General features: G+C 50.7%; 1 protein-coding gene across 2 annotated transcripts in view; it reads right to left on the minus strand.

Annotated features, from left to right (window-relative positions):
- Window positions 1-273: 273 nt before the first annotated feature.
- Slc6a11 (solute carrier family 6 member 11) overlaps window positions 274-12089 on the minus strand; it is a 128495-nt gene continuing 116679 nt past the window's right edge. Inside the window, exons 10-15 of one of the 2 annotated variants that reach the window (XM_047534767.1) lie at window positions 11030-11167; window positions 6347-6449; window positions 5089-5189; window positions 3894-4064; window positions 3398-3431; window positions 274-644 (exon numbers count right to left, since the gene is read on the minus strand). In XM_047534767.1, coding sequence (XP_047390723.1) covers window positions 562-644; window positions 3398-3431; window positions 3894-4064; window positions 5089-5189; window positions 6347-6449; window positions 11030-11167 — 630 coding nt within the window. In that variant the 3' untranslated portion in view covers window positions 274-561. The remainder of the gene's footprint in view (window positions 645-3397; window positions 3432-3893; window positions 4065-5088; window positions 5190-6346; window positions 6450-11029; window positions 11168-12089) is intronic. The other variant, XM_047534766.1, reaches the window with a different exon arrangement.

The raw sequence follows: 12089 nt of genomic DNA on the forward strand, positions 1-12089 counted from the left end.
GAAAAAGGAAAGGCTCGGAAGAAAAACTCTCCCTGGGGGCACAGAGGAGGGGCAGCTGCCTACGGTCAGGGACAAGTGCAGACGTGGACCGGTGGGTTCAAAGGCCGACAGAGGAGGCCAGGCCTCACTCCCCATCCCACCTGCCCACAGCCCAAGTATAAAAGTTTTACAATATGATACATTAATTCCTAGAAAACACTAATTAAAACCACCCGAGGGCAAGAAGGGTTTGCTAGTCACTGTACAGTATTATCTCATAGCGGATACTTCCATGGTCACTGGGGAGCGGGGCGAGTCAGGGGATCTGACTTTAAACCAGAGTGTACAGTGGCCAGCTGGAAATTAACTTGTTAATACATCCTGTGCAAAACGAGCAAGCCCCTAGCATTAGGAGAAGTATGTGTTTCAGGTATTCTTTTTTTTTTTTTTTTTCTTTTTAACACATGGGGGAAAGAGAAGAAGGGAGAAGCGTCGAGGTGGCGGGAGGTGGCTCAGAAGTGCGTCTCCTTCTCTGTGATGGCGGCGATGGTGCCGTCACCCTTGAGCTTGGCATCACAGTCATTAACTGTCACCGTCCGTGGGCTTGCCCCAAGCTTGCCCCGCATTTTCAGATCCGCACTGGGGACTGTCAACTTCCGGAATTTCTAGACGATTGGAGAGGAGAATGGTCTGAGAGGGGTTGCTGGGGTTTGGGGTCCAGCCTCTGTCTCTCCCTATCTGCACAGGTGGATGCCTCAGGGCTGTGGAGTCATCAGACTGAGGTCCAGGCCCTGACTCTGACATACTGATCTGTTCTGAATGATGTATTGACTCTGTGGGTCTCAGTTTCCTCCTCTGGAAGTGGGGACAACATAAGTCCCTGTCCCTGGAATTAATCAGTGGGTGAGATTTTAAGGAGCAAGGAGATGATGGCATGTGCAGAAGACTGTGCCGTCCTATGTGGCCGATGAGAGGTGATCAGGACTTGAGAGTTACAATCATGATCCACTGGGAGTGGGGGACTTAGAAGCTACAGTTTGAATTGCTGCTCAGTCACTGCACTTAACCTCTGTGAACTGAGTTACATTTTCTTCATCTATGAAATGGGCCCTGCCTGGAAGATCTGTTGTTCTATGCCTGTTGAGACAATGTCTGCCAGATAAATGAGCACACGTTCCACAAAAGGGATGCCATCACGCTGCCATCATACAGGGAAATGCACAGAATGTGTAACGTGCTCCTCAGGGCATTGCTTGAATGCAGAAATGTGATCACTAACCCCAATGCTTGCCGTTTTGCAGGCTGGACACAGTTGGATGGCTATCATCCCCTATCTCCTGCCTCTTAGAATGAGACTCCACATCAACTTCATCAGGACTTCTCAGGTTCCCTCAGGGAAAGACACAAGTTCAGGATTTGGGAGGCTCTTTCTGATCAGAAACCCATGCCTGAGGAGGGCTGCAAAAACACTGAGGAGGTTACTCATTCAAAGTTAAGGTTCTGCCCTCTCTTTCAGACCCTTCCAGGCCTCAGAAGCTGAACCGACAGTGTCTAGACAGGATCAAAAGGCTGATGCACTGGGGCTAATTAACAGGTGCCTCCTGTGTGTCAGGCACCATGTCAGGCTCTTGACCTAGATCGGGCTTGAGAGCCCAGGCTCTGACACAGGAGCCTGAGTTTGTGTCCCAGTTACACCACTGCACAAGGACAAGAAATTTAACCTTTCTGTGCCTCAGTTTCCTCATCTGCAAAAGGGAATAACAATAGTACCTTCCATCTAGCATTGTCATGAGACTCAGAGGAGCTGACCAGTCATGGCACTGACATGTTATTTCTGTTAGTATGATCTTTCCTCAGAGCAGTTCTCCAAGGCGGGTCCTATTGTCCCTACTTTCCCTCCAGGGCCTTCCTGTCAGCAGAATTTTGTGAGAACTGAGGCTCAGGGAGGTGAATTAACTGGCACAAGTTGTCTAGGTAGGAAAGGCCTGGAAGCTGGATTTGACCACCTCTAGAAAATTTGCTGTCTTTCATAAGTCATGTTGTCCAGGTTGGGTCAGAAGAGGATAGGTTCAGGGAGATGGAGGAAACTCAGGAAAGCAGCCTGTACCCTCTTTTCTTACACATGAGGTATGAGACAATCTCGGGATATTTAGCAGGAAGCACCAAGCATTTCCAAACATCAGGAGTTCGTCAGTGGGTGAGCTTTTAAGGCCACCAGGGCAGCTCTTTTCTGGACATGTTTGGTCTCAGATCAGAATTAACCAATTGCCTTTGACTCACATTCCTTATAAGCAATGAGAAGACTTATTTGCTCTGGGGCATGAGCAGGTTTGCTAAGGACCTGTCTTCCTGGCTTGCTCTTTTTGACTGGGTGCCCAAGGGCCCTCTGTGCGCAGGTTAACTGGGTGACACTGACTCTGAGCTTGAACTTGCTTCATCACACACACTTCCTACTCTGTTCTCCCTCTATCGTTGGGCTAGGAGACAAAAGTCAACTTCTGCCATCCCTCTGATGTGGCCCTGGGGCCCTGAAATGGAGCATAGTGAGTTCATTCAAAGAAGCTGAGGGAGCAAAGCTCAGGAACACAGACTCTAGTTCTGGCTCCATTTATCAGAGTCTGTGTGGAAAGTTGCTTTAGTTTTGTTGTTGTTGTTGTTGTTGTTTGGTACTAGAGATTGAACCCAGGGGCACTCAACCACTAAGCTACATCCCCAGCTATTTTTTTGCATTTTATTTAGAGACAGGGTCTTGTTGAGATGCTTAGCACCTTGCTAAGTTGCTGAGGTTGGCTTTGAACTCATGATCCTCCTGCCTCAGCCTCCTGAGCTGCTGGGATTACAGGTGTGCACCACTGTGCCCAGCAAAAGTTGCTTTACTTCTTTGTGCTTTAGTTTTCTCATTTGTATAGATGATAAGCATTTACATCTCACAGGATTAAGACAGTATTTGTAAACTACATAGGACAGTGTGTAGCATGAAGCAAACACTCTGTGGTCTGCCAAATAAGCAGAAAGTGACTTACCATCTGACTGACTCACTCATAGGTGAGGAAGGAGAGTAAAGGGATAATATGGGCTTGTTTAAAATACAGTCTGCTAACGAAAGACCATACACTATATGATTCCTTTATAGCAAGTGTCCAGAACAGACAAATCCACAGATAGAGAGAGTGGATTAGTGGTTGTCTAAGGTGGGAACAGGGCTCAACTGTGAATGCACAATTCATAGTTTTTAATTTTGAGTAATGACTGTATTTAGTATGTGGAAAGTTACTAAAGAAATATTTAACTGTATATCTGAAACAAATGAATTCTGTGATATATACTTTAGACTATTTTTAAAAAATTGGTCTGCTAACTTTGGGCTGTGGGATCTCAGGCAAGAGACTTCACTTCTCTGAGTCTCTATCTCCTTTACCTGTTAACTGTAGAAAATGATGCCTTGGTTTGCTCTGAGGACAGCAGAAGATACAGGAGGTAGAGATGACACAGAATAGGTGTTCCCAAATGTCAGGATAAATAGAATTAACAGAAGAGTGAGCATTAACACTTCGTTACTCCAAGTCTAGTTCCTGGTCTAGGTGCTTTCCCTGTATGGCTCCTAGCATTCTCATCAGCTCTGTAAGTTAGGAGCTGTTGTTATTCCATTTTACAGCTGGGGAAACTAAGGTTGAGCTCACAACTAACTCACCCCCAGGGCCTCACCGAGACATGGTCGACACAACTGGAATGATGAAGGCGTGCCATGGCTTCTCTGTGTGACAGGTAGGGGCAAGTTTCATCATGCCCGTGGTCCAGATGAGGAAGCTGAGACCTGAAGAGGTGCTGGGCTCTGCTCTTGCTCACCAGCTCTCCCTGTCTCCCCCTCTGCCCCTGGGAGCACCCTTCCTAACTCTGCTCTGGAGCTGTCTCACCTCGGGCAGGGTGCCCTCTGTCTTCCACAACTTGATGAAGATCCAGAGTGGGATGCAGAGCATGGAGGACAAGGCCATGAGCCAGCCGATGCCATAGCCCCAGGCAGGGTAGGTGTAGACATTGTTGTACTTAAGTGGCTTGTACTTGACCAGGAAGAAGATGAAGATGCTCTGCAGAAAGACAGAGGGGTTCCTGGGGATGGTCTTCAGCCTTGCTTACCCACAACAGGTCCTGCCTATGTCCACAGTGAGTGGAGGCCCACCCCACAGTCACCTCTCATACAGAGAACAGGATCCTGGATCCCAGACTCCCAGAGATCCTGGGGTATCACTGGGTCTGGGACATTCCCTACCCACCCCCAGGAGTCTGTCTCTTCCCTAACCTCTGCCCAGTTAGGAATTTTTATTTTTTCTTATCTACTTCTTTGGGCTAGTTTCAAAGCTGTTCTTCAGACCTTTGATCATCTGTGAAGATGTTTTGAAATACTTCCAGAAGTATTTACTCAAGAAGTGAGTAAAGAGTGATGAGCGTTTTTTTTTTTTTTTTTGGTACCAGGGATTGAACCCAGGAGTGCTTAACCACTGAGAAACATCCCCAGTCCCTTTTTTATATTTTCTTTGGAGATAAGATCTTGCTGATTTGCTCAGGGCCTTGCTAAGTTCCTGAGCTGGTCTCAAATTTGCTATCCTCCTGCCTCAGCCTCCTGAGCCACTGGGATTACAAGTGTGCACCACTGTGCTTGGCTGCTTTTTTTTTTTTAAATTAAATAAAAATGGTCTCATCGAAGCCCTCTGTGGTCTGGTCTTAGAGACAGAGCATGGGCCCCAGTGATCCCCACCTCTGTCACTTTCATTGTTAATGACAAAGCAAGACCTTCTTGCTCACATAATCCTCTGTCCCCAGGGATCAGGTCCCAGCACCCAGCTTGCGTATACTTGCAAGTTAAGAAAGAACAGTCTTGCTCATGGTCACCTACCAGTCTGGTGGCAGGCAGAGCTGGGCCCTGCCTCACCAAGCCCAGAGCTTGGCCCTGTGACCCTAGCTCCCCAAGCGGTCAGGTGGCTTGGATGCAGGTGGTCATGAGCCTTCTCAGACCAGTCTCAGCTAGGTTGAAGGGTTACGAAGTGGAAAAGTGGGTGACCCAGTGGGTGAGTAACTGGAGAGGCTGGAGGCAGCTCCTGGTGGGGTTCTTACCGCGCAGATCCCAGGGGTCACGACCTTCCAGCACCATTTGATGAGCGACAGTGGTCGGTAGCCAATCATGTCTTCTATGTTATCATAGAATCGGTTGCTTCCTGTCCAGAACAAAGCAGATGTGCACCCAAGTACAAGACACAGGAGAGGTTAGATGTGTTTGTTTGCTTTCTTGGGGAGATGTGTTTGCCCTGAAGGCAAAACTCTGTCTGACACTGAGATGGAGAAATTGCAGCAGGGACCTTATTGAACACAGAAAACCTAGCAGAGTGGTAGGATGTGGATGTCCAATGTCCCCCAAAATTACCTATGTAAAGGTTGGGTCCCTAGGGCCTTTCTATTGGGAGTAGGGATGGACCTGTCAGAGGTGGGACCTTATGGGAGGCCCATAGGTCACTGGGAGGTGTTCTCCCCAAAGGGACTGTGGGACTGGGCCTGACCTCTCTCCCTGCTTCCTGGTTTGGGATGCAACACCTTGCCCTGACATGCATTCCTGACACTGTGCAGCCCTCACTCATGAGGGCAGTAGATCCTGAACCATGAGCCAAAATGAACTCAGCTCTTACTTCACAAGGAGCCTGACTCAGGTGTTGCATTACAGGGATCCACGTGGACTCACGTGGGCAAGGTTTCAGTGTAAGTTGTGAGTAGGAGGGATTCTGGACGGCTGATTGGAGAAGGGCTCTCCTGGCTTAGGCAGCCAGGTGCAGAAAATGACGAGGAGATTCTGAAGAAAGGCTCAGAAGGTGAGCCCTCTGGAGAGGCAATGGGTGCTGACCTGCATGGGCAGGGGGTAGGTCCTAAAGGCGTGGCTGGGCTGTAATGAGCAGAGGTGGCTACTTCCTGCCACACTCCACCTCACCCTGAGCCTGGCAACCTACACCTAGGTTTGATTTGGGGAACAGAAGGACCAGAAGGCAGGTGTCAACTGAGGGCCAGGCATACCATTCAGGATATTTTGACGATACTGTCTCCTACTCAGAGATAGGGTTATGGTAGCTCCATTTCACAGAGGGGGAAACTGAGGTTCAGGGAAGAAGGACTGGCCCAAGGTCAAGTGCCTGGGTCCTGAGTCCCTCTCTGTGCTGCAGGTATGTAAAAGCGGGAAGGTCTCCCACAGTGGGAAGGGGCCAAGGCGTCCCAGAAGAGAAAAGGGGAAGAGGCAGACGCAGACCAGGACTGGCCATGGAGAGCCAGAGCCAGCCAGGACGCGGGTGGAGGCAGGTAGCTGGAGTGGGCACAGTTCCCGTCCACTCACCATACACCCAGCCGATGCAGACGCACTCGAAGATGGCCACGAAGAGGAGGCACATCCCGCTGGCGGCGTAGGAGTCAAACAGCTGGAAGATGTACATGCCTCCCTGCAGGTGTGGGGACAGACACGCCAGAGAGCAGGGTCAGCCAGCGGGCCTCTGGCCGGTCCCCTCCACTCCACAGCTCTGCGGCTACCACTGGCTGAGAGGCTGCTTATCCCTGAACACTGCGCCCTCTGCACCTGTACGTCCCCAGAGCCCAGTCCTCTGTGAGTTGCTGGGACTGTGGGGGGTTTGTCTTGCCTCAGTCCCTCCATTCCCAGCTGCCTGAGGGCCAAAAACAACAACAACAACAATAACAAAAACAGAAAATCAGAGTCAGGTTGGGCAGCCTCAGCACCTCTCCCTGGATAGTTCTAACAGCCTCCTGAACAGCCTCCCTGCCTCCAGTCTCACCCTCTCCAATGCTCTTGTGTACCAGCTTTCTGAGGGACCTTTCCACCAATGTCGCTCTATAGTTTAAAATCACCCTCGGGCTCCCTAAAGTCAGGGCTGCTGTCCCCCTCTCTTGCTCAACATGCTTCCCCTTGGACAGAGCAAGGGACAGCCTTGTCTTTCACTTAGAAAGTCCCTTTAAAGCTCAGATCAAATGTAACCTCCTCTAAGAACCCCTCCGAACCTCATTCCTTCTTTGGGCCTCTGAAACACGTTTTATGGATTTACAGTCACGAAACAAAAAGTACTTCCCCATTAGCTGCTCTGTGAGCTCTCAGCTCCCGCTGGCCTGACCCCACACACCGGTCCTCTTCATGACTCCAGCCCTTGAGATGGGACCTGGCGCACAGTAGGTCACTAACAAATGCGTGTTGAATCATGCAGAGTGTGAGTCTGTGGGGCAGGGACTCTGGCGTGTCCTGAGCTGTGCTCCAGAGATTGGCACACAGGAGGTGCACAGTCAGTCTTTGCGGGATGTAGGGGATGAATAGGCTGCCTCAGAAATAGATAGCTGGCCCTCTGCATCCATGGGTTCTGCATCCAGAGTCAACAAACCTCAGGGTAAAATAATTGGAAGAAAAAAACCAAACTACATCTGGACTGAACATGGAGGGACTTTTTTTTTCCTCGTTTGTCATTATTCCTTAAATAACAACTATTTTCCCAGCATTGACATTGTAGAAGGTGTAATACATCAACTAGTGATGATTTAAAGTATATGGGAGGAAGGGCATAAGGGAATGGTGGGGAACATGGCTAACTGGAGATCACAGACCCCATTTGGCCACAAAGCTCTGGGGGATAGTTGTTGAGGGGGGATGTAGTTGTGATGGGACAGCAGATCTGCAGATTTTCTAGGAGACACCATTTCGGGGATTTTCAAGGGAATTTCCCAGATTTTCAAGGGAATTTTTTTCTCTCATTGGCGACTTCTTCATGTTTTAAAGAACGTATCAAGGGGGACACAAAACTCTGGACTGTATCTGATCTGAGGTCTCCCATGTATAACCACCACAGAGCAGATTAGGGTCTGTGGGTGACAGAAATAGGTCTGAGGCACCCCTAAGGCTAGTGGTGGGTTTGGCTTTCTCAGTTAAAATTAAGATCACCTTCCTAAACTGTTCTCCTTCCATGCACATTATCCGTGAAAAACAGAAGAAAGTTCCCAGCGGCTGGGGAGACTGAGGCAGGAGGATTGGGAGTTCAGAGCCAGCCTTCGCAACTCAGCGAGGGCCTCGACAACTTAGCAAGACCCTGTCTCATAATAAAACATAAAAAGGGCTGGGGATGTGGCTCAGTGGTAAAATAAAAAAGAAAAAATACTTCTGGGTTCCATTCCCAGTACCAAAACAAAATCTAAAGAAAACAACCAAATACAACAAGGAAACTTTTTAAGGGTTTATCAAGTACAGTCATGTCTCAACTGATGATGTTTCTTAATCAACTGCATATATGACAGCCTCCTAAGACTGGTGACATTGTGACTCTGTAATGTCCCTACAACAATGTAATTGCCTGATGACAGATTTCTCAGAACATGTTCCCATCATGCTCAGCACTACCAGGCTGTTCCTTTTCTTTCTTTCCTTTTTCTTCTTCTTTTTTTTTTAGTCTTTTATTATTGGGGACACTTAACCACTGAGCCACATCCCCAGTCCATTTGACTTTTTATTTTGAGACAAGGTCTTACTAAGTTGCTAAGGCTGGCCTCCAACTTGGGATCCTCCTGCCTCAGTTTCTTGAGTGGCTGGGATGACAGGCATGTGCCACCACACCTGGCTGATTTCTGTGTCTTAATCCACTTGTTGGTCCTTCCTGACATGCTTACGAGATAGGCACTGTTGATATCCCCAGCGATTACTAGGGGAGACTGAGGCACAGAATGGTGAGAATCCCTGCTTTGGGTCATCAGCTGGCTCTCTAAAGGGGCTGGAAGTGCACTCAAGCAGAGCCCAGAGCCTTACCCACCCTCCACACTGCCTGGGAGGATAATAAAACCACTGGCCTCTATTTTCCCTAGAGCTGAGCTTTAAATGTATTTAAATGAGGGAGAAGATCCGGTCAGCAATTACCGCGAAGGCAGCGGTGGACACGGCCCATTTGGCAATTTAAGAAATTCCCTGGTGCAGTCGCCCACAGATATGTCCCCATGGAGGCAGAAGGTTGGTGTGTGAAGCCAGAGCGTCTGCCTTGCAGCTGGCCACAGCACTGGTTTCCTGATGGCCCCTGGAGGTCTTGAGGCACCCGGTGGGCAGACCCAAGGCAAGGGAGAGGCTCTGTGAACTGGGGGCAACTGGGAGGCAGGAAGTGTTCCAAGGCAGCGACGACTGAGCCAGTACTTGCTCTTCTGGTCACCCCGTCCTTGTTGGCCCTTTCACGGTATCGGGTTAACCCCCCAATTTGCGTGTGACAAGAGACTCTGCTTTGCGTGATTAACCGGTGCTTCATGAGGCTCTGCTCGCTGCAGTGCCTGGTACCCTGTGTGGGGAGAGGTGAAAGGGACCAGGAAACAGCACACCCGTCCCTTCGCTTACTCGGGTGCTGATTATCTCTCTCATTACCATGTCCACGACCAGGAGCAGTAATAATACCAGCCACTCCATACTGAGCACCCCCAGCCTGGGGCCAGGCCCTGAGTTGCTCTGGGGGGGGCACAAACCTGGATAAGGGTCAGCTCCGGTTCTCAGACCCCTGGGTCTGGATGGGGAGGTGGGGGAAGGGTGGATCAGGACGAGGGGTGGTGGTAATGTGGGAGGGAGGAACAACCTGCTGGAAGGTGGGGGCATGACAGAGAAAAGAGGCAGAGGCAGAGGCGGCATCCCTGCGGAGAGGAGGGGTGAGCTGGAAGTGGAAGAGGAGGAGGTTCATCAAGGAGCCAACCATCCGCCCCGCCCGTGGGCTTTGCTTTCTAGGCTGACCCCAGTTTCACATCAGCTGCTTTGATTGATGCCAAGTTCCCTCCTTCCTTTCTTACAAAACCTCTTTTTGTCTCTCAGCAACGTTCTTCTTTTTTTTTTTTTTAATTAATTTATCTTTTGTGCATGTGGGGAGAAAGACACCTAATCTCACCCTCCCAAGGTACTTAAGGAAGTTTCTGCCAGGATGGCTGCAGGAGGGGGGAGAAGCATGGTTTTGCAGGACAGTCTTGGTTTGGTGGGGCTGTGGAGAGCCCCCTTATAACTGCCTGCAGGCCCAGCCAGAGCCACACTAGGGACTGTTCTGGTTTGAATGTGAGGTACCCCCGCCAAAAGCTCCTGTGAATGCAGGAGTATTCAGAGGTGAAATGATTAGATCACAAGGCTGACCTCTCTGGACCATCCTGGTTTGAATGGACTGACTGGGTGCTAACTGTAGGCAGGTGGGGTGTGGCTGGGGGAGGTAGGTCACTGGGGAGGTGCCCCAGCAAGGTGCATCTTCCCCTTTCCTCTCTCTCTCTCTCTCTCTCTGCTTCCTGAACCTGCTGCAAGCTGAGCAGCTTTCCTCCACCGCGCCCTTCTGCCATGATGCGCTGTATCACCTTGGGCCCAGAGCAAATCGAGCTGGCCGTCTATGGACTAAGCCTCTGCAACCATAAGCCCCCAGTAAACTTTTCCTCCTCTAAGTTGTTCTTGCTGGGTACTTTGGTCATGGCAACGGAAAAGCTGGCTGAGACGGGGCCACACACAGAACTGAGGCTGGAACACGTGGGGCCCGAAGGTGCCCAATATCACAGACGCCTATTCTCAGCGATGTGTCCCCTAACCCCCAGTTCTCAGCAACAGGTCCCCCGCCTCCCAACCCCCAAAAAAGCCTGCTTTGAACTTGAGTCCCAGGAGAGGCAACCGGTTTAGGCACTAGCAGCTGATGCTGCTCCCTTTACCCAGAAATGACTCGTCATGAGGACCCAGGCAACTGCACACTCGAAAACGCTGGCGAAGGCCAACGCCCCCCCGCCCATGGCTTCACTCTCATTTGTCAGCAACGGCAGCTCCTGTCAGCCAAGCGCAGACTTTGTGGCAAGGACCCAGAGAGAACTTGCATTCCGTCCTCACAATGACCCATCGGGAAGAGGAGAAAACTGAGTGGCAGAGAAGGTTCTAGACCCACCCAGGCTCCCGCAGCCGGTCGGAGCCAGAGGAGGAAGGCGGTGTCCGATCTGCCAGCCCCACAGCCCAGGTGCTCAGCACCTGCAGGCTGCTACCTATGTCACTCACCTCCGTCAGCATTACCAGGCCCAGAAAATAGGAGATGACTGACAGGGCCAGGATGAGCAGCTCCCGACGATAGCCCCTCCGGAAGACCTTGGGGTACATGTCCACCACAGCTGTCACCAGGCTTTCCACACACACAAACTGGATGGGGTGGGGGAGATACGATGGTGTGAAACCCAAGAAAAAGGCCGTTCCTGGTGGTCCTGGCTCTGGGTCAGTGTCACAGAGGTTTAAACCCTGGGCTTCCTATCTACCCAGCCCAACCTGTGTCCCCACCCACACTCATTCTCATGGTGGAGGGCCCGGGAACTATGACGGCAATCCCAGCACTAATAGAGACCCGGCATGCCCCCTTAACACACAGGGTCAAAGTTGCTCAGAGAGGGGAAGGAACCTGCCCAAGGTCGCTCAGCATGCAGAGTCTTGTCCTGGGTCTAGGTGCTGGCCCCTTTTCTGGAGTTAATGATTAAATGAGATCTGGTCCCAGCCCTTGAGGTAAGGCAGGAGTCCCTCTCTGTCATTGTCCTGGGAGCTCAGGGCTCTGCTGGAGGCAGGCTCTGATCAGGCTCTGTCATCTCCAGGACTGTGGTAGTTCCCTGCCCTCTGGTTCTGGCGGGCGAGCACCCCTCTGCTAGGTGGACGACAATCAGAGGCGAGACAACAACCAGCTCTTGTGTTTCTGCTGGCTCTGGCCAGACTGCACAGGCACCAATGGCTGAACTTGAGCCACTAAGCATCTGAATCCCAAGTGCTGAACACAATTAGGCAAGTAGTCCCAGTCCAACTCCCTCCTGCCCATCAATACCCACACTGAATACCCCAACACCATACCCACCCCCTCCTCTGGGCTCTCAGGGCACTGGGGGCAGATCTCCTGCATGAGCCCTTTCCTGGAGAAGAAGCAAAAACAAATTTTCTTTTCTGATGGGCACCATGTTGAGAGACCCCTTCCTTTAAATCCTTTATGATTCACTTCTACCTTCTCAAGAAAGATATCTCCACCCTTACTGTGCAGACCAAAGGAATGAAGCACAGAGAGGAGAAGTGGTCATCCTAAAGACAC

This window comes from Sciurus carolinensis, chromosome 19 (assembly GCF_902686445.1).
Source record: "Sciurus carolinensis chromosome 19, mSciCar1.2, whole genome shotgun sequence".
Classification (NCBI taxonomy): domain Eukaryota; kingdom Metazoa; phylum Chordata; class Mammalia; order Rodentia; family Sciuridae; genus Sciurus; species Sciurus carolinensis.